Raw genomic sequence first — 23,133 nt, forward strand, 5'->3', positions numbered from 1 at the left:
TTATAGGAGTCGAGCCTTTCACCATTACAACCCATTCCTCCCACACGGGATACAACCTTGTTGCTAGGATGAGGACAGGCTAAATGTCTCCTATGAACACCACCCAAATGCTTCATACACAAATTCTCTCCATGCCTTCTCCGTCCCTCAACTATCCAAGAGAGAATACACTCATCGAGCTCAAAACTGACAAATCTCATCACATGTTGATCTGTATTGAAGAGGAAGTTCAAAGATCCCTTCCTCTTAACCTTTTCGTCGTAGCCTGAGAGAGAGGGATGTACTCCACCCCCACCTTGCACTACACCCCTAAGACTTTTGCCACTAACCACATAAGCATAGCTATAATTACCGACGCCACAAGAATGTTGACCTTAAAAACCTTTACCTCCATTTCGCAGTGGGTGGAGGCCATCAGAGCAAGCCCTCGAAGTTTTTAAAACCATAATAGAAGGGCACGGGAGAGACAACATCGCTCAAGATTCCCAATCAAAATTACATATAGAATTCAATATACTGATTTTATGTATATTGATAAATTTAAATTCAAAACTCAACATAAAACATGAATTTACTGATTATATATACACCAAACTATTATAAAGAATGAAAAAATACAAAGAAATTCATTAATATTTTCTAAACAATTAAAACTCATTATTTTAATATTCTTTTGAAAAAATTGGAGGTGGCCTAATGGCAGCAGCATTAGATCTTTTTTCCCTAAAGTTCTCTATAAGTAGTTAGTGCCTAATGTGTCCCTCTCTCACAGTCTTAACACTCTTTGGAAGTGTAACTGAAACCGTGCTCATTGGAACAAACTAAGTCTTCAAATTTGGAAAACCAAAGGTGATGCTCAATCACAACTCACTACTTGGAAACTCCTTCATGGGAAACTTCCAGTGGGATCTCGTCTTAAATTCCTCTTTCCGCTCCCATGTTGCCCCTTTTGTGGTAAAGAAGAATCACTTAAGCATTTTTTTTGGCTTTGTTCTCATGTGAGGGTGATATGGAACTCCCTTAAGATCAGCATACCTGCTCTCTTCCATTTCAATTGGTCATGGAAAGTTGCTCTTCTTGGATCCGCTCAAGCCCACAAGATGATTTCCAACTCATGCAAGCTTATCATCATTAAAAATATTTGGATGTTTCGTTGTCAGGCTGCTTTGTCTCGCTCTTTTCTCCCATTGGAAATTGAAATTTTCACTATATGTTCCAATCTGCAACCTCTGTTGACTTGGCTAGTATCTTATTTTCATGATGTTGCAACTCATCTGCAAGCCAAAAATCTCCAGGCCTAGCTACATGAGAGAGTGACAACAACTTTGAAGCATTTCATAGCAGGTTCTTCTCATTTTGTTTCTTCAGCAAGTGACGAAAAGACACAACAAGATGGGCTTCTCAATTGACTGGCACATATTCTCTTTCCATAGGAGATTTGGTTGTGTTGTCATTCTTTTGTCATACTTTTACATGTTGCTGCCCTCTTTTCTGCTCCAATCAACTCCAGAAGTTGTTTCTCTACAGCAAGGATAAAGTTGTCTCTTAGGCTGCATTCTTAGACCATGTGATCAGCATGGGTTATGTATTGTGGTTGATATTGCAGTGTTGCTCCATGTCTTCTGCATCTGTCATCGTTCACTATAGTTTTTCCAGCATTGCCTTTGTCTAATTTTGCTGCTACTTCAATGCTGGTGATGCAAATTCTCTGTTATTTGCTATCTTCAAGTCAGCTGAGTTGAATTTTGTAATCTGCTAGTCATGGGTTATGTATTGTGGTTGATATTGCAGTGTTGCTCCATGTCTTCTGCATCTGTCATCTTTCACTGTAGTTTTTCCAGCACTGCCTTTCTCTGATTTTGCTGCTACTTCAATGCTGGTGATGCAATTTCTCTGTTATTTGTTGTCTTCAAGTCAGCTGAGTTGAATTTTGTAATCTGCTACTCTATAATTTTTTTAGTTGCTTATTCCAATAAAAAAAATATATTCTTTTGAAAAAATCGATTTTCTTGATTAAAATTGGAAAATATTCAATTCAACCAGTTGAGCCAACTTTTTAAGGGAAGAAAGCATAAAATGATTTTGCAATCTTTAAAAAAGATTCGAAGTTGAAAATCTATTATTATTAATTAGCAAAGAAAATTAAATTTTCTACCCACTATTTTCAATATGAACCAGTAGAAATAAAGAAAAATAATATTTTTATAGATATGTAAAATATAAAATAAACTACATGAATGCAATTGCCTTGACACGAACTAATAATAATAAAATAGCTCTCAAATAAAACATAAAACAAAGAAATCAATATAAATAAAATAAAATAAATACTAAACAATTGTAAAATAAAATTAAATAAATAAATAAAATAATTCCAGATTGATACCTGTGGACGTTTTCTAAATAGATGTGTGAAAATGCCAGACCTAATTGTTTTACATTGCAACTTCTTATTTGATTGGACATTCATTATTGATCAAATGTTAAATAAAATAATCCAACTTAAGCATTCTTTTTAATATCGTATTCCGGGGCAATGAGGTCTTTGTATGAGGTGGAAGACTCTACTTTTCAGTTCAACTCCAGAAATTATGGCATGATCTCTTTGGAAAGAAATATGGTCCTTTGGGTTTCATGTCAGCATACACTGCCTTCATACAGCCTATTCACAGTACTATCCAAGCCATCCTGATCTTGACTCTCACTCGATATGATACACAAAACAAAACAACCACCATGCACTTTTGAGGTGACCAGTTATGTAAAATCGAATTTTAAAATACATTTTCGTTTCATCTCAGCATATGATGCTTACAATGCAAGAAGTTGAATCATATAATGACCCTCTCCAACAGCCATTAATCAAGAATGAATAAGCGGGATTCTAAAGGTGTATGGTAAATCTGCATTGAAAATATATTATATTGTTGGAAACAATCGTGGCTAAAAAGCAGGGTTCAAGCACCTAGACTAATGCCAAATTTCAGTCATTGGTTTTCTGGAGTGCTACCTTTACTATCAGCTCGACTTCTTTCTGCTACATTATGCACAGAATGGGTGTCACCGTTTTCAGTATTGTTATCTCCTCGTGAATCCTCTGATGGTTCAGTGCAAATGGCTGGCAAATTAGAGACAGTATCTATTTCTAAATTAATGCCTCCTTCACTTCTGTTCGGACTCACAATAGTTCCGCAACCTTTGGAATCAGGAACACCATAATCTGCAGAGTCGCTTTGCACCTTTTCATGAAAATCATTCTCTGGAGAAGGAAATTTTGCCGAATTGATTTGCCTCAAGCTAGCTAAGAATTTGTTGCCAAAAACATGAGCAAGGGTATTTCCATAATCATCATTGCTCCCCAAACCAAGGCTCTCGGCATTGCTATTATGTCCTTGAAGATCCTCTGATGCTTCAGTGCCAACAGCTGGCGATGTATTCATACCACCTCTTTCTAAATCAATGCCTCTGCCTGTGTTTGGAGTCATAATATTGCTGTAAACATTGGAATCAGAAATACCTTGCCTCGGAGAATCAGGTTGCACCTTTTCACGAAAATTGTTTCTTGAAGGAGGGATATTTGTGAAGAAAACTTCTTTGATGTTAGATAAAACTCCTCGATTGTAGGGATTCACTTTACTTTCATACCTAGAACGGAAGTTCTCGTATGTGGTCTGCAATCCCAGCATATCAAATCCCAATGTCAGTTGTACAGCATCGAAACAAATTGAATATTGAGAATAAAACAGGCATTCTATTAGTCAATGTAAACCTCAATATTTGAAACTTTTAAGACTGCACCGGCATAAGAATCACCTGGTTTGTACAAATCAGGTAAACGTGAAATGCAGCAAGCCCACCAACAAACCAAAATGCAACAAATGTATAAACCACGAGCACAAGTGATGCAATTCTTCCTCCCTTAGTAAGAAGATTGTTAATCTTCTGGTTTCGCTTGAATTCAATAATGTCAGCCAAGCAGAAGACAAAGACATAAATACACAGCAGTGTGGACGAGAGAACAAACATAAAGAAGAACCGGTAGTTGCGCTGCATGAAAACCAAAAGCAAATATGTCAGCATTCTTGAAATTGAGGAAATGTAAATATTGCAGTATCACTTATCATCACGCAAATCCAAATTGCATATTAAAGGGCCTTGTGTAATAACTTATTCCATGTCACAGAGCTTCATTATATATTAAAATATTATGGTTGGGAAGGGACACTTTTTTGAAAAAATGTCATAAGGGAAAAGGAGTTAACGAATCATTAAAAAGATAATTCCAGATGATACCATGTTGTATATTGAAAGTACAAAGCATGTATAATATCATCAAGGTGTGCCCATATGAAGCATCGAGTTCTGTTGGGATCCCCTGGACCTATATAAGCAGCCGTCTAGAAGCAACATTGAAAATAGTATGAAGAAAGCAGATTAATTAGTACTCTGTGTTTAATAGGCAACCAATAAGAGAAGCATCTCTGTTGTCTGAGCGGCAGTTGGGTTTTATTTGTCTTTGTACGTATTGAATACTGAGTGAATCAAAATTATTAAATAGCTACTGGTGGATGATGAACTTGACAGTTGCCATGTGGTATTGACTATTCACAATAATGCATTCTTCCACTCATCATTTTGTAGCCAAATTATTGCCAATTTTAAATAACCTTATCGTAATTTTGTATTTTTTTAAAAACTAACAATGGCATTCAAAAAGCAATGCAAAAAAAGATTCTTGCAGCAAAATAATATATCAAGAGAAAGTCTAAAAATCAGTATTCATAGCCAGCACAAAGATGGTGATGAAATATTAATGCCGTTCTGATTTACAATATTCAAGATGAACAATTTTCTGTTTATTTATTATTGGCATCATAAGGCAAGATGAATGACAACAATAATTCTTTCATATTTTAAATAATTAGATCTTCCTTATCTTAAATGAGCAGTGCAGAACTAATAAAATAAAATCCATACTATGATAAGAAAATACTCTTCTTCATGCAGCACACAAATATGATACTGTCCCTTTTATTGAAAAGAAATAGATTATATTTTTGTAGCTCAGTGTTCTCTTAACAAGAGTTGTGAGGAATACTCTGAAATACTCTTCCAAGTGCCACCCATGCGGTGTCCTATGCGATTACAATTTCCTGTGATGCATTGTAAGTCCCAAAGGTCTACCTCTCTCTCAAAGAGACTACATCCTTTGGGATGCAGCCTGTGAGATGCTACTGCCTGAAAATATCAATCAAAGTACCTGGTAGGTTCGCATATCACAAATTGACATGCCAAATGATCAATGCCAAAAGATATCAAATAAAAAGATGCTCTGTGAGAGCATGGACAGCCCAGGAAAACAAATTATAAGCCAAATATGAGCATGAACAACCCACAAAAATAAATTATTACCTAAATATGAGCACGAACAGCCCAAAAAAAGATTTTAAGATAAATAGGATATTACAAGAAAATCGACATCCATTTCCACACCAATTGGAGTGTATGTGTCAGTGTCATTCTATTTGCTTAGTTTGCTATTTTCTTGGTAGTAGGAGATGAGCAGATGTCAAGAGGCCTGAAACTAAGTCTGTATTATATTATTCTGGAGAGAAATCTTAATAAACATTTTGATCCATGGAGAGAGCACGTCTTAGTATTTCAAATGTATCCATTTCTCCAGTCCTGTAACATTTTTAAATAATGCTATAATTGTAGCATTTGAGGAGTTTCGAATGCAGTGCATCCTAAGAGAATATACTCTTGAATATGTTGTAATTTGTTAGGAAATAGTCTGAGGTGATGCAGGAGCCTCATTGGCAACAGTGGCAATCTTCAGGGCAATGTAGTAAATCTTTCTTGTTAGGTTTGTCAATTCAAAAGGTCTTTGGTTTGTCGGAAAACACTTGGGAATTGCTGGCCTAAGAGGATTAATACATGGTTAAATCAAGCTAAATCATCTCTAGTGAAACAATTACTCAACAACAATAACCAAGCTAACCGCCTTGTACATTTTTCTAACAAGGAAACATTATGAAAAAATTATTATAGTTTCAACATAAAGTAAAAGCATATTCTTTGTGGGTTTTATGTTTGATCAATGAAGCCACCATCAAATTTCAAACAGCTATCCATTTCAGACAAGTGGAAGACATTTCAATCTTGAAAGACATGTTATTACTTATTCTGCCTTGTTGGGGATAGATAGTTAGAGACAAACGTGACAGATAAAGTGGGAAGGTTGCTGAGATTTATTGCGAGTCCATAGACACAAAAAAGACAATATAATGAACAAATTTGGGGCTGCACATCATAAAATATATTTTCATGTCTTTGTGAACCTTCTTGTATGCCTTTGGAACTGTTTTAGAAAGATGTCATGGAGAAAATAAAGGAAAAATCATAACCATCAAAAGAGGGCATTAAAAGTGTTCTGGGGACATTCAAAAAGGAAAACCAAATGCCAAAACCTCAGCTGATAACCAAAAAGAAACATTTTTAGAGAAAATGGCATGAAAGCTAGGACAGTGGGGAGCATTCTGGAGCAAACAGAGGATGTGGTCAGGTCTGTGACACCAAGGTAAAAGTGTAGAAACTCAGAGAAGCAAAAGATCAGATCCTCTTATTTTCATACAGACCATAAGAATCAAAACAGAGTAAATTTGGCACTGTGAACATTATGAAGTTTGGCAAAGATTCAAGAGAAGCAGAGACCATTTTTTATCTAAGTTTTCTCCTGAGGGAGAACCAATCAAATCCAAGATGAAACTTTTAAGCAAAGAGATTTAATGTGAGATTTCATCTAAGTGTTCAATGAAATAACTGAACTAAAAATCTCACTTCTTTGCTTGTTTGATGATTGAGTTGAGCTGTTTGCAATGTACTTTTTGTTGTGACCTTTTCACACATCACCCCATTGCAAATGGGGACCCCCCTCTTTTGCTTTCTAGTCGCGTTGGTTTCATACGGTTAAGATGGCTAGCAATCAATTTTAAGCTCCAATTATGAAGTTTGACCTTAGGAGGTGATCAGGTCACCTGAATCTCAATTGCAAGCATGAATAGGTCCTAGGGTTTTAGGATAGCATAGCTCAGGATTGAGTCATGGTTGTCAAGAATCACAATAATGAAATACATCCAAATAATGAAGAAAGGAGGCGATGAACTCATGAAAGCATGAAAAGGAAATTTTTGACTAAGTCAAGCTTTTGCCTAGGTTGTGGTCTTGATGATGGCTTGCTCAACATGAGCAATTTGTGGGAATGTACCCTAGAAATGTGCCCATGCTAGAGAAGCAAGAATTCCAAGACACCTTAAGACAACACTAGTAAGAGGTCAAGAATGAAGAATGAGGGTGCAAAAGAAAAAATTGACTTAGTCGTGGTCCTGACCCTTAGCAACAAACTTGTGCAAACAACCATAAAGAATGCGTCCTCGGGTTTTTGTGCAATTGGATGTGAAAATTCCGCCCTAGCAACAAGGTTGTGCAAAGGCATGGTGAAAATGCCCCCCCGCCCCTTTTGAAGAAGTTGTGCAAACAAACATATAAAACGCGCTCAAGAGACTAGGATGTGCAAATGCATGGGCAAAACTTGCCCAAGGTTGTGCAAATGAGGGTAAGAATTGCGCCCTTGCTCGTGCAAACGGGTATCAAGAATGCGCCTTAGCAAGGATTATACAAACAAACACCAATTTAGCGCCTTCCTTTGTGCAAATGAATGCAAGAAATGCACCCAAGCAAAGGTGTTCAGATGTGAAGCAATTTGTTTAATTTGCTAAGTTGGCCATATTGAGAAAAAACGCCTAATAAGTTACCAAGTCAGCTGGGATATGAAGGTGAAATGATTTGCTTCTCTAAATCAAGTCAGTTGTGTAGAGAAGATGAAAGGGTGCGATCCTTGCAGAGAAGCATATATAACAATAGCAAGGAGCATCATTTCAAACACAAATTCAAATCAAATTGATCTGCTCTTCCAAACTCGCACAGAAGATAGCATCAAAGGGAGATTATTCCAGGTTCACCTAAGCAAGGAGGATGATTTAATCAAGCATTTGAGGGCAGCATTGAAGCAAATTCTAACTAACACCAGACCTGTAGCAGTCCTAAAGACAAGCCTGATTAAAATCGGACCATATACAATTGTCAAAATTTCATTTGCAGATCTGATTTTAAGGCAAGTTTATCATTTACTACGAATCTCAAGAAACCCTAGGGTTGAAATTTTGCTATAAGATCAAAGGTCTGAGTTATTTTTATCATCTTTAGGTCTAATTCAGTAGTCTAAGCACTGCAATCTCTTCGTATCAGACTGATTTCCAGTTTGCAATCTGATTTTCAAAGCAAATTTTAGTTTTTTATCTTGATCAAGGTATGTTATGTAGAAAGTTGAAAATGCTGTCATGATCTAGGATCAAGCTAGGGTTTCCTTGTGGCAATTTTCAGATTTCGTATCATAAAGGTTATTAGGGCTTGTTCTGTTCATATTCCTTGCATCAATCTCATTGTAATTCAACTAAAACTTAAGGCATAGGTGGTTTGCAAGATGACTTGTCTCGTCATCTAACCATCAAAAAACCTAAGCAATATCAATTTTGTAATACAAAGTAACTTGTCTTGCAGATAGATGTCAGGAGCAAGGACTGGTGGTAACCAAAGGCAGTGCAAATGAAGGATGAATTTAGAGTGCTCTTTGAATCCAAGATTTCCTCCAAATGGCGAAAAGTTGGTGACACCAACCTGGGTCATATCGACATCAATGACTTTCGAGACCGGGTGTTTGGGAAGGGAAAGTACAATACTTCCAAGATGGCAAGAAAGTTGACAAGGAACGGTATCTCTCATATTGCTGGCTTTCCCCCTGCAGTTCAATGTAGCGAGTGGATTGTAGAATGTGCCAAGCATTACAACTCAGAAAAAAGGCAAATTGTGGCACCCGATGGTAAAGTGTTGGTTTACTTCCCAAAGGGAGCATTGGCAGAAGTATTTGATCTTCCTATATATGATTCCATGGTTTACAAGAGGAAGAAGGATCCCTTAGCATTATATGAAAGCAAGCCTGAAAAATGTGCTATGATTATCAACAATGAGTGGATCAAAGAGTCTAGACATCATCATAAGAGGTTACCAAAGAAGCTTCTCAAATCTGACTTAAGAGGAAGGATTTGGAGAGTTAGTCATGATGCTGAACCGAGTCATGGGATCACCCCAAGCTTCTTTGTATGAACATTGGATGTGGTACTACATTGAAGAGGTTGCAAAGGGAGCCAAGATCATCAATTGGGCTAAGTTATTGAGTAACAACTTGAATGAACAGTTGAGTGATATAGAGCATACAAAGACTTTTTATATGAGCTAATATGTGGTCTATATCCTAGCTAGATATTGCAAATACAAAGGGCTAACTTGTAGGGCACCAGTTGGACCTGCTGAAGGGCAAATGTTAGCATCTGAAGCCTATCCTCAACTACACTTGCATAACATTGCTCACTACATGAGAGTGAATGATGCCTTCATGATGCACATCGTGAGAATGTTGCTAGGAGGTATTCACATGAGGTTGTCTAAGGGGGCTATGAATTTGATCAAAAAGTATGGTTCGTAACTTCGTGGTACATTCAATTCCCTAAATTCACTTAGTAAGGATACAAGGATTCTCATCATTTGTATACGGTCTTCCAAGGTATCCTACAAATAGGATGGTGCTACTAGAGTTATCAAGGCAATTGCTGTAGTATGGTAAGATTCAGAAGAAAAAGAAGGCAAGAATGACTTTTCCCATCATGATAGGGAAGTCCATTGAGACATGCTCTACCTTGCAAGCAACACAAGGATCTGAAGAGAAGTTGCAATATTATAATCTCAATACACACACTGCCAGAAGCAACTTCAATCCTTACCACAACATCAATACAGTAGAAGGAAAGAAATTCCATCATCTCATGCGCATTGAAGATCATTGGACCAATGCAAAGGATGACTATGAGATAAGAAAGAGAATGCATTCAAGGCTGTCACTTGAATTGATCAGACTTATGAGAGTATTGTGTGTGCCTGATCAGCTTGAAGAGGATGATAGGGTTATAATATAGCATTTTGACAAGGAGAAAGGTAGACCTATTCCTTCATTAGATTGGTCCATTTCTGAGATTACTCAATCTGAGATAATTGATTAGCCAATGACAGAAAATACTAAGAGATGGATACTTCAGCAAGTTGACAAATTAAGAGAGAAACACATCTCTTTAACCTATGAATTGATGGACAAAAGAGAATCATCATCTTCAAAATATGAATATTCCGAGGAATCGGAAGATGAAATCACAAAAATGAAGTAAATACACAAGAAGAGAGTCATGGCAGACATAGAGATGTTCTCGAGAGTTCACAATCTCAAGGAAAGAAAAAGAAAGGAGTATGTGAGGAACCAGTGCAGAAAAAGAGACATAAGTCAACAACTACTCAGTCCACTACTAGCACCTCTTCCATGAGAGAAGTAGATCTCTTTGTGGATATGAATAAAGCTTCAAAGGCAAGGTATGAATCCCAGGAAGGAGATGGAATTACTCCAAATTCGCAAGATAGGAGTGTAAATGAATCAAATGAAACTATTCAGCAAAATGATGTGGAAGTCAAATCACCTCCTCAAAATGAAGATCCTCCACACAATCAGCAAGCAAATACTGTTGGAGAGATGCTAGGGATGAACACAGATGCTCATGAGGAAGAGTTCCATGAAGATACAACCTTAGCCCCAAGAGGAAATCAACAGCAAGCTGAGTTGGAAGAAGATGATGAGCAGTTAAGTCAAGTACCTGAATGGCTAAGGGAGAGAATGAAGAGGAAGCCTATAACGGTGATTGATGAGGTGAAGGATTTGGATTCTTTACTAGCTCGGGTGAACCAAACTAAAGAAAAGAGGAAACCTAAGAAATATTCTGAAATTGTAAATGAAGCTTCCTATGTCCGAGCAATGCAAGTGGCAACTCCAAAAGTTGATAAACCAAGAGAGAAGATCACAACTGAAGATTTCTATATAAGAGAGATCTAGGTCCTATAACTAAGAGTCAAGTAGTTGATGATCTACGAGCTTCAGTCTTTAACATGGAAGAGAAATTGAGGATGGATGCTGAAAAGAAAAGACAATTGAAGAAAGAAAACAAACAGTTAGTGGATTCTATACAATGCTTGGCAAAGCCACTCCGACAAGAAGGTGAGACATTTGTCCCTCCTAAAGTACTTTCAAAGGACGTAGTTGAAGGCACTGAGGAGACAAGGGTGATAGTTCAAACAACCAAAGGGTGGATTGAAGGTAAATTTGATCAAGCAAATGTGTTTACTAGAGAGTTTGTGCAAACATATGATATAGTCACATCATTCTTGTGTCAGATTCATAACACAATAGAATTGTGGGAAGACTTCCAAGCTATTCAAGATAAGACTATCCCACGTTTGCAAGCATTGAAAGAGATTCCTAGGCAAACTTTGGTAGATAGAGGGGAAATGGAGGCAGAGGCAGTTTATGACTTTGGTTGATGGTATTGTGCCTTGGTAGCTAAGAAGGAGAATCTTGAAAGAGTGAAAGAGGATTGTATCATAATGGAAGAGATGCTTAAGGGGATTTACGATCAGCTCCTTGTGTCAATCAAAGAAGTGTATGGGCAAGAGACAATTGATGAGAATGGTTTGAGTGTTGATGATTTGAAAAGTAAAGTGAAATGCAATTTCTTTCCAGCTACAAGCTTTTCGGCAACTCTTTTGAGCAGTGTTTCTTCATTCATGGAAAATTTTAGAAAACAAGAATTGGAATGGCAAATAACTTTTGCTACTTGTGCTGCAACGTTGGATGCTAATGACTTCAAGCTTGACATCATATTGCAACTCTGTAAGGGTTGATTGGAATGCCAAATTTTCCGAAGAATGTGTGTTTCATTCCGTTCCATGAGTCAATGGAGCCTGTGGACAAGTGGATGAACTAATAATGTGCTTCTTCTCCTAAAGAATAAGGGAAAAGCTTGCAAGCTACGTCTCCATATTCAATTGGCCTATTTCGTAAGAGGTCTTCAAACATCTTGATATCTCAAAAGGCAAATTCAGCCCAAATGATGAATTAAAGTTAAGTATTTTCAATCTATACCACATTGTGGTATGTGGAATTTGATACTACTACAACAAGAAGGCGTTCCTTCATTGGAAAGCCCTCACCTCAGCGGAATCAATTGATAGAGTTGGTTTGAATCCAGTTGAAAAGTGTGGCCATTGCCTGGGTAGGTTTGCAACCAAGGAAATTGCAGTAGTAGATTCTAGTTGTCCAAGAGATTTAAGCTGCCTCCCAGAAGAATGGCAGGCAGATATGGAGCACTAGCTGCCAACATGGTAAGAGGGCTTATGAGGTTGTAATTTTGCTAAGAAATAAGAAAACCAGGTTGGATTTTGTTGAAAAAGACAAACAGAGAGGTTTTATAACAACAGAAGATGTGAAAGATGCTGAAGAAGAGCCAAGAGAAAAGGAAGAAGAACAAGAGAAAGCCAATGAGCAATAGTTCAAGGAAGGTGAAGATAGGCTCATTAGAGATATCTCAAGAACTCAAAGAGGAATGAAGATGAAAATTCCAGGCTTTTCAGAATCCCCAAATCCTAAGAAATAAGAAGACTTACAAAAATAGAGTATTTTGAATTTGATGATATCAATGATCCCAAGAGGTTAAAGATGGCTCAGACCAAGACAAAAGAAACCCTATGCTGGAAGTAAGTCCAAACTGAGAGAAATAGAAAAGGAAAAAAAAATCATAAGTGGAATAGAATGGTTGTTAAGTTGAAGGGAAAATTCCTACCAACTGATTGCCAACTGGTTTGCAAAAGAAATTGAAGAATTTAGGACAAAGAGAGCTCAATGTCAAGGATTACACTGATGAGTTCAATAAAATAACCATTGGATTTGGTCATAATAAAGTAGACCAAGCAAAGGTGGCCAAGTACATCAATGGTCTGAGGATGAACATTGAGGATGAATCGAGCATGGTAAGATTGTCTTCTATAGAGGAAGGTTATCAATTTGCACTGAAATCTTGGGGTAAGTTGTCCCAAAGACAACAAGGTACAGCAAGAGATCTGCTAAACACTAGAAGAGAACAAAAGTGCCACGAGGAAGAAGCTAGCATATTTCAAATGTCATAGTCAGTAATCAAGAAGAAAATTTTATCCTATGAGAGTAAGAGAACAGCATGGTAGAGGAAGGGGAATATTCTATCTAGTGCAGGTTCCAAATGTGGTCCAGTTCTTCATATAGAGTCTATAAGTATCCAAAAGCATAGAATGATGGTAAGTGGAAGAATGAGGCCAGCACTCATGTTGTACAAGTTGACAAAGAATCAGTTGCATACCCAGACACACTAAAAAATGGAGTAGAGAGAGGGTCTCATATGAAGAGAATACTATTGAGACTTGCTAGGAGCAAATAAGGACAATGAGCCATTGCAAAGGGAAAGATTCTCAGGACTATCTGAAAATCAGGATAAGTGCTGCAAAGTTTTCATTGATAGCTGTAGTCAAACCTAATTTCAATGAGATTGTCGAATTGGATTTGAAAATGGTAGCACAATGATAAAGTCATCATGTGTTGGTAACTAAACAATGTTTAGTTAGTTTTCAAATTGCTTCATTTAAGGATGAACTTTGCCCAGAGGTTATCCCAATCAATGTGTGCCAGGTTTTGTTGGTTAGACCTTGGCAATTTTAGAAAAGGGCTTTGTGGTGATGGAAGAGCAAACACATACACAATTGAGAGGAGTGTAAATAAGTATACCTTGAGTCTATTCAAGGAGAATGGTGATGAAGTGTAAAGTAATAGAAAGGTTTTTCTGATTGCTAGCAAGCAATTGTTTGCCCTCTCGGGTGAATAACTTAAAACATAAAGCATGTAATGCAGAATAATAACGCCATAGATATCAGACAAGTATAAGAGATGTTATTCCATTCATAGTTGTGTGTTACAAGTTACATTCCGAAATATATAAAGATACCGAGGGGGTGCAAGCGCCAACCGTCGCACCGCAACGACCACCCCTCGGTTGCCAACTAACCAAAACAATTACACATAATTAACTAGTCTTATTTTCGTGTACAATAATGCCGCCAACATCATCCCCCCCAAAAGAAAAGTCGTCTCTAGGCGACTAACAACAAAAACGGAGACAATGCAACCTATACAAAATATACATTAGAAAAAACTAAGGAGGGGGTTGGGGAAGCGTCCTTGAAGTAGAAGGTTGAGATGTCGATGTCTGGGTTGCTAGGCGAGCGCGGAGCTCATAAACCTGCTAAGTATGTGTCGTCACATCCCACTCTGCCACCAAGACTTTCTCCAAAGTCGTCTTCACCATATGCACGGCTTCCAGCAGCTCCTTCTCTTTGGTATCCGTTGTCGCTGTCATACCAACCAACCGAGTCTGCAACAGGCTCCTCTCGGTAGTGACTGCCTCTAACTCCTGCTGCACGAGGCTCCTCGCACTCTGCTCTGCTGACAGGCGAGTCTCTACCTCCGCCTTCTCTGCGCGGGTCATCTCTAGCTGAGCCAACAACTGGGCTCTCTCCGCTGCCTAGGAGGCCTGCTAAGTGGCCATATCCCTCTCCAATGCGACTCTAGCATCTTCGCAGACCACAAACTCATGCTGGGTACGCCGTAGTGCATAGTAGGCATCCCGGTAAACCTGCTCAATCTCTCGGACAATTGTTGTCACCTGACTCTCCACAACGGGCTGACGCACCATCCAAGCCTGGAGCATCTCCTCCGTCTCAATAGTTGGCCATCCCTGAGACTCAAAGCATAGTAAAGGCTGCGGGGCAACCCACTTGCATAAACCGTAGGGCCCTCTCCAACTCCACCACAACTTGCCGCAACGCTCGCATCTTGGCAGTGGCCACCACCTGCCTACCCCTTGTCACCATGTCAGCTAGATAAGCCTCAATGTCCTCCCCCTCCTGCTCCGAAGGCTGTGAAGTCTCTGGCGGAACTGACACAACCACATCCTGCTGTGAAGCTACTTCCTCCGCCACCAAAGGTGTACCATCCCCTGGCGCCTGGATGGTAGAGACGACCTCTCCTGCCGCATGCCCAACTACTGGCACATGTGTCTCGCCAGAGGAATCGTCCAAGTCGACTACCTCTGCTCTAGTCTCCCGACAAGATGAGAATACAACAGCTCCCTCCGGTTGTGCCAATGTCATCTGAAATCGCTATGTGAGCCAGCTCTCCATAGCCACGACCGACGGGTCGGCACGCATCTCTACGATTGGGGGATGGGTCGTTGTCATCGGCTCCTCCAACAAAGACGCAGAAACAGTCACCACTACCTCAGTCCCCACAACGTCCAACTGCACCTGAGGCTCCGTATCCACCACCTCCCTCAGGCCTTGCGCCTCATCCACCACTACCCAGTGCAGTGACTCCTCCGTCCCTGACTCTGCCATGTCCTCGGTAAGTGCCACCGTGGTTAGGCCCGGTCCCGGTGATGCTACCTGTTGCTAGATGGGGCCAAGTGTAATTGGCGTGCGGCTCTGCCCAAAGGCCGGAATAGAGGTGCCGCCTACTCCAGATGATATCCTAGGCATGCCCATCAGTAGCAGGGGTGGGGCAAAAAGGACCCGCTCCTCCGTCGCCCTGCTGCTATCATCCTCCTCATCTTCCGCTTCTAAATCCTCTGTACTACTGGAATCCCTCCCGCTGTCAACTCCCCTGAGGCCGTATCTACCGCCTGTTTTCGCTTCGCGGAAGAGTGCCCAATGTCCAAGTGTCTCCAATACATGATAGGAGGCTCACCCGCTGCCAACGGTTCCTACGGCTGTACCTCCAATTCTGCCTCCGGCACTGCTTCCCACGTGGCCCCTAGGAACAACCCTATAGCATAGTGGGGCATATAGAATGTGCGATGTTGCATCGCCTAGAACTCATATATGCGCTCTGCTAGTAACGCGGCCCAATCATACACAATGCCATTCATCAACCCGTTCATGAGCATAATCTGAGGGAGGGCAATGTCTGATGCCCTATATGATCCTGTCAATCTGCTCTTGATGACATCCATAATGCACCGCCAGTGGCCCTCTGCAACAAAGGTCTTACGGATTCCTTGACCCTTTGTGGCATTAGCCACGCTGTCCAACTCTGCTGTCGTCAAGTTCCTGGAGATTAATTTAATCCACCGCTCCTTCTCTTCCCGCTTCATCTTTTTAGCCTTCAACTCTATTTTCTTGCCCTACCTGTCTGGTATGTCGAATACTCTTGTGAAGTCCACCGCTTTGAAGGATATGGTAACATCCCTCCCGAGGTATTCAAAAGTACTGGTGCGTGTGTGTCTGTCGAAGGTGTCTACCATGAACCGTAGGGCACCCTCATACTCGCAGATGGGAAACACGAGCATCCGAATAGCCCACTCCACTTCTACCTTTCGGAGGTTTTGCTTCACCAAATCATTGTCGGGAGTGTCCTACCACCATTTCCGACATTTCGACCCATTCAGGCCTTCAAAGGTGATATTCTGGGGTGTTAATGTATTTTTCCCACTTACGGCAGCTTGTGGTGCTTTCTGTTTTTGCTTTTGTCGGGCGCTGGCATCCATGGTGCTGCCTGCAACTCGTACACCTGAGGATGAAACCCTGGTATTGCTATCTATCTGGCTGCTACTGGAGGAAGCCTACAGCTGTTTTTTCCAACTTCGTTTCCCTGCTGAATCCTTTAATCTCTGGTATAACTGATTTCTAGTTAAAAATCGTACGGTCATTGGACACCTTCGTAATGACCTTCTCCTTCTTTTTCCCTTGCATTCCTTCTCCTTTTTTTTTGCTTCCGTGGGCTGCACGATCTACTTGTGTGCGTTTTGCGTTTGTGTTTGCGGGGGTTTGTTTAAGTGCGGGTGCCACCGCACGGCGGTGGTTACCACCGTACGGTGGTCCCACCATCGGTGTTACCACTGCACGGTGGTAACACCGGTCATCGTCGGTGTTACCATCGCCTGTGGTCACCGCCGGTGGTCCCATCGTACAGTGTTACATCGTGCCCCCCCCCTTTTTGATCGTACGGCCGCCTGTCGTACTGTTGTGACCATTTCACACATCGCCCCATTAAAATGGGGACCCCCTCTTTTTTTGCTCTTGTTTTACCTGTTCTTCTCTCTGCTTTAGGGTTTTGAATTAAATGAGTGAGTCGTCTGGATTAGGGTTAAGCCTTAGGGTTTCCGTTGATATTTTCAAGCCTAAGTCCAATCCGATTTTGGCAGATTATTAAGCATCCTCGCATTGATTACAATTTTGAAATATGATGAGCCTGCCAAGAAGTCAAGTTTGTCTCAGGATGGGTCCAGTTAAGATTTTGAAGGCAAATTCAAGTTAGGTCTAAAGTGTTAGCATTTCAATGATTAAATTATGCCATTTTGTTCGGGTGAATTTTGACCAAATTTTGGAAAGTTTACTAACTTGCCCCTGGCCTTGGAGATGGCCTAATTTTGCCTTGTCAAGTGATTGAAGACCAAAAATGTGGATATTTTGGCCTGCAGAGGTGAAATCGCTCCTGTCCCTCACCCAGGGACCAGGGCGAAATTGGTATTTTATGCATCTTGGTTATTGACTTGTTTCATTTGTCTTGTGCAGGGTCGCCAGGAGATACAATCGAGCATGAATTAAAGATTTGGAAGATTTTTTTGAGACTCAAAATGGCAAATTTTTAAGGTTTAAGGCCAAAATCGCTCCTGTCCCTCTCCCAGGGACCAGGGCGAAATGGTTTACTTAGGGCATTTTTGGCCTTAGTTGATCAAACTGGAGCATCAAGAACGCAATAAGGGATGAAATCAACATAATGGAGCACCCAGACTTAGTCGTTTGCAATGAAAAGTTGAACATTTGACCTTAAGGACAAAAATCGCTCCTGTCCCTCACTGAAGGACCGGAGCTTGTTTCTCAAAATTGCACTGTCCTTGCAGGGCCAAGACAATTTTTGGATGGGAAGAGATCAAGGAGGGCATGTTTTGTCCATTGAATATAATTTGAAGTAATTTGCAAACAAGGAAATATGCTAAGATGACAAAATCGCTCCTGTCCCTCACTGAAGGACCGGAGCTTGAACTCCAAGTTTGCCTTATTCTTGCAAGATTAAATGATTTTGCGATTTGGAAGAGATCAAGTAGAGTACGTTTTGCCCATTGAATATAACTTGAATGGACCACGAAGGAGAAAATCAACCCAAGGTACAAGTTCGCTCCTGTCCCTCTCCCAGGGACCAGGGCGATTTTCAAATGAAGCTCTTGTCCCTCTCCAAGGGACCAGAGCGATTTTCTCAAAGGACAAGTTTTGGACCAAGGAAAGGCGAATTTCAAGCTTGAGATGAAGGAAAGGAAACCCAACCAATCTGTTGAAGATAATCTTGAAAGTTGGCGAAACACAAATAAGCTTATAAATGCAAGTTCGCTCCTGTCCCTCTCCAGGGGACCAGGGCGAAATCTTGGTTATCTAGCATTCCCTTCCGAATTTGGTTGAGTCCAAGCCAAGGCACATGATGGTAAAGATGTTTGGAATGCCTCAAAGAAGAACGAAGTTGTAAATAACCCGAGAACTTGATGGAATTGCCCAAGGCGCTCCTGTCCCTCTCCCAGGGACCAGAGCGAAATCCTCAAATTTGCCTTATTGCCTAGTATTTTGGAGTACTACTATCGTTTGCAAGACTCAAGAAGGAATAAGAAACAACGTTTTTCGCTTTGAAGGCAACTGGAAGTTGATATGATCAAGGGTTCGCACAAAGAACAAAATGGCGCTCCTGTCCTTCAGTCAAGGACCAAAGCGATTTCAATAAAGTCAACCGTTCCCTTCAAAAACTACGTCAAGGCAAGGTCATGCAAGATCCCAAATGTCTTTAGGAAGATGATAAACAAGGAATTGACCCCAAGACTCGACAAATTTTGGCTAAAATGTAAAGTTCGCTCCTGTCCCTCAGTCAAGGACCAGGGCAAAAATCTCCAGAATATCAAGTTTGCTTTGCAAAGGACAAGATTGGCATGCGTAGAACAAACAAGGATGATCATTGCCTACCTCGCAAGTTGATTTGACGATTTAAAAAACAAGGACCAAGGAGTCAAAGCAAAAATCGCTCCTGTCCCTCACCAAGGGACCAGGGTGAAAATGGTTTAAAAGGCATTCATTCAAAAAATTGAATAGATCAAACTCCAAGCTACGAATGAAGACCCCATTTTGGACGTAAAGGAAGTGACTTTGAACGTGAAAATCAATCCAAAATGCATGAGCGCTCCTGTCCCTCTCCCAGGGACCAGAGCGATATTGATTAATGTTCCAAATTCCTCCCATGTTTAGGCGCCAATAATTTTTGAATTACATTAAGTGCTAATTTCGATAAACTTTGAAATATTTAATTAAATTGGCATTTAAAAATAGCGCATAAGGCATTTAATAATTAATTTAGCCTTTTAAAAAATCGAAATTATTAATTACTAAGGCATTTAAATTAATTAATTATTAAATTAAATAAAAAGGGAGAGCGCTTGGGGTTATATTTTTATATTTTTACAAAAGTCGGCCTCCTTTTTATTTAAATTTTGTTTATTATTTGCCTTATTTCCAAAAGTCGGCCTATGTGAGAATAAGGAGATGAGCGCCTATATAAGAAGGGTACTTTGAAGCATTTTAAAACATCATTCAATCATTGTTACATGCGATTTTGGAGAAGAAATAAAGGGAGCGAATTTTGATCCAAGGAGAGGAGCGAAATTTCCATCCAACGAGGAGTGCGAACTTTGTTTGTGGTTAGAGGTGGAGCGGATTTTCCTTTAAGGCGTTGAAGACCCCAAGGGTGGTGGAGTTAATAAAGGAGGCACATTTGCTAGGAGAAGCTCACGTTGAAGACTCCAATCTTCATTTTGCCTAGGCGAATTTCCTAGTTTTGCATCTTTTTTAGAGTTAGTTCTCAAGAAAGGTATGGCAAGATCTCCCTTGTCCCAATTTTGAATTTTGAATCGTCCTAGCCCCAATTTTGAATTTTGAATTTTGAATCTTGAATTCCAAAATTGCATCGTTATATTTAGGAAATGATAATTCAAGGATTTATCATGAAGTTTCCTAAATTTAAATTTTAATCTATATTTCTATATTGCAAAATCTGTTACTCATTATGAAATGTTGTGTAGGTGTCACGATGGCGACCCCAAAGGCAGGAGCATCTACCAGTCGTCTAGCCCTCATGAAGGAAGATCAAAAGAATGAAGAAATGGAGACCAAGATCGTGTCGAAGTGGAGCAACATTGGAGATACCAACCTGGGAAACTTCAGTGTGAAGAAGTTTCGAGAGGTCCCTTACATTGGCAAGCCATCACCTGCCGCAAGGAGAATAATTGAAAGTGGCATTATCAAGGCAGCCGGCTTCCCTCCAGCAATCTAGTGCCATGAGTTGATGATCGAGTGTGCTCGCCATTATGATCCACAGTCCAGATCGATCGTGTCCAAGGAAGGAAACACTTTGGCTTATCTTTCAGAGGAGGCTATCAGTGAAGCTCTTCACCTGCCAGAACATAAAGATATGATTTATAAAAGCTTAGAAGGAGCCAGGTCCATGTACGAAGATGATCCAGACACTTGCTTGAGCATCATCAACAAGAATTGGTTACTCAAGAGTCGTCCTCGCCTGAGCAAGATTCCGAACACACCACATAGGATCGACTTCCAGGAGGAGTACAGAGATTTGATAACATTACTCAACCGAGCTATAGGGGCTCCTCAAGCCTTCTATTTTGAGAAGTGGATGTTCTACTTCATCCAAGTGATAGTTCAAGGAAAAGGAACAATTCATTGGGCTAGAATGATTAGCCATTGCTTGGACGTGCAGTTAAGAAGACTGAAGGCTACCAAGTCCTTCCACATGAGTTCATACATCATATATGCCTTGATAAGGAGTTTTGAATATGCAGGACTACCTCACAGAAGAGTGATCGGAAGAGGGCCCGGGGAAGTCAGAGTTTGTGATTCCTATGTTCATTTGCATCATCCTCCAGGAAGTGACTACAAGTTAGTCAATGATACCTTCACGATGAACATCACCAGGAAATTGCAAGGCGGGATTCACAATCGGCTATCTCAAGATGCACGAGAGCTTGTAAAGAGGTACGGTGCTTGGTTCATCCAATTTTAGAAGTTTACATATATTAGAGTTCATGGATGTCCTTCACCTCCCTACATGTTGCCGAGATATCCGACAGACAGAATAGTGTTACTTGAGGTAACTAGAAAGTTGGCAGCTTATGCGAAGGCATTCAGACACAGGCATGGAAATGGAGTTCCTGTTCCTATCATACTAGGAAATTCAGTTGAGGTATGTCCTAATGTTCCAGCTTTAGATGATGCGGAAAGAGAGTTGGCCTTATATTCTTTTTCATTCTTTTCATTGAGGGAGAATTTCGATCCTTATGGGTATATAGAGGAGACAATTGGTAGGAAGTACAAGCATGAATATCAGGTAGAAGATTTTTGGATGAATCTCTCAGATGATTTAGAAGTGAGAAGAAAGATGCATTCCAGATTGCCTTTGGATTTCATCAGGAAATGCAAAGTTTACAGAGTGGCCGATCAAGCTCAGGACAGTGGCAGGCACCTCCAGTCATCTTATGATAGAGAGGACAAGGCAGTGAGGATAGATTGGAATGAACCTGAGATTGTAGACTTAAAAGCTTTGATGGCTCCAGTCTTGTCCTATACTCGCAGATGGGTTGATGTGCAACATCAAAAGTTGAGAGAGCAGGGCATATCTATGACTTTTACTTTGGAGGAAAGGCCAGGAGAAGGAGGAGCAAGTGTAAGTGAAGGTAATCTTCATCCCAGAGGCACGAGCGAAGGCAATCTTCGAAGCACCAGTGAAGGCAATCCCCATCCTAGAGGCTCAAAGAGAAAAGAGAGACCTGAGAAAAGGGAATCCTCCAAGAAGAAGCCAGAGGCCAACCGAGATCGTTCATCCGGCACATCTTCTCGACAAGAGTCTAGGACACTTGAAATGGAGGAATCTATGGAATCAATACAGAACGATAAACAGGAAGAAGGACACGTACCTCAACGTTCATCAAGCCGATCTCTCCAAGTCAATGAGCTACATGAAGACAAGAACGATGACAAAGTGACATCTCCTCTCAGAGAAGAAGAAACATTGCCTAAGGAGATACAGGTTAGAGAAACAAGATTTGCCATTCCGGATTGGTTAAAGGAGAGACTGACAAGGGTGATTGTGATCGAGGACGAAGATAATGTGATTGATTTAGAAAGCCTTGTTGGAAATTCTCAGGAAGTGATAGAAAAGAGGAAAGCCACTAAGATGTCCAAGATGATCAGAGATGAGACAGGATCCAGGAAATTGCAGATAGCTACACGAGCAGTGGACAAGTATGAAGGTGAAATCCTTGCAGAGGAGTATGATGTAGAGACATTTGAGCTTGGTCCACTCACAGCCGAGCAGACATTGGATGAGGCCACTGATTCATTTGAGGCACTTAAGGACAAGCTTAGAGAAGAAATGGAAAAGAATAGAAAGCTTGAGCGAGAGGTCGGTGCTTGGAGAGGCTACTTTAGCCATCTCAATCAGCCTTTGAGGCGTCAGGATCCAGCGGTATCTCCTATGCAGGCACTTCCCTTTGAATCAGTTGGTGAGGCAGAGAGAGTCAGGAGTTTGGTTCAGCTTATGAGCTCTTGGATTGACAAATCCCATACAGTTGCTATTGAATTTGCAACAAGAATGATGCAGACCATTCATCGGGCTATTCAGGTTCTTGAGATCATCCACAACCTAATGATAACGGTAGCCGCCTTTGCTCATACTAAAGATGTTATCATTCCTGTCCTGCAAGTAATCAGACAAACATCAAGGAAGGTCCTAGCACAAGAAAAGATAATGGATGGGGGACCTCATAGTTTACTCCAATGGTCAACTTTACTCCAGATGAAGGAAGTTCTTTTTGAGGACATCAGTAACAAATGCAATCAAGTTGAAGAGATTATCCATCCGATCCACGACAAAGTGTTTGAGGTATTATGTACTATTCTTGGCAGGACGATTGCAGTTGAGACAGATGTGGATTTGCAAGAATTAGAAGAAAGAGTCAA

General features: G+C 40.4%; 1 protein-coding gene across 3 annotated transcripts in view; it reads right to left on the reverse strand.

Moving 5' to 3' along the window:
• Positions 1–2,720: 2,720 nt before the first annotated feature.
• The window catches only part of LOC131040482 (probable protein S-acyltransferase 7), an 83,340-nt gene continuing 62,927 nt past the window's right edge, over positions 2,721–23,133 (reverse strand). For all 3 annotated transcript variants that reach the window (XM_057973420.2, XM_057973421.2, XM_057973422.2), the window contains 2 exons: positions 3,814–4,047; positions 2,721–3,671 (listed from right to left, as the gene is read on the reverse strand). In XM_057973420.2, the coding sequence (XP_057829403.2) occupies positions 2,988–3,671; positions 3,814–4,047 (918 nt within the window). In that variant the 3' untranslated portion in view covers positions 2,721–2,987. The remainder of the gene's footprint in view (positions 3,672–3,813; positions 4,048–23,133) is intronic.

This window comes from Cryptomeria japonica, chromosome 10, assembly GCF_030272615.1.
Source record: "Cryptomeria japonica chromosome 10, Sugi_1.0, whole genome shotgun sequence".
Classification (NCBI taxonomy): Eukaryota; Viridiplantae; Streptophyta; class Pinopsida; order Cupressales; family Cupressaceae; genus Cryptomeria; species Cryptomeria japonica.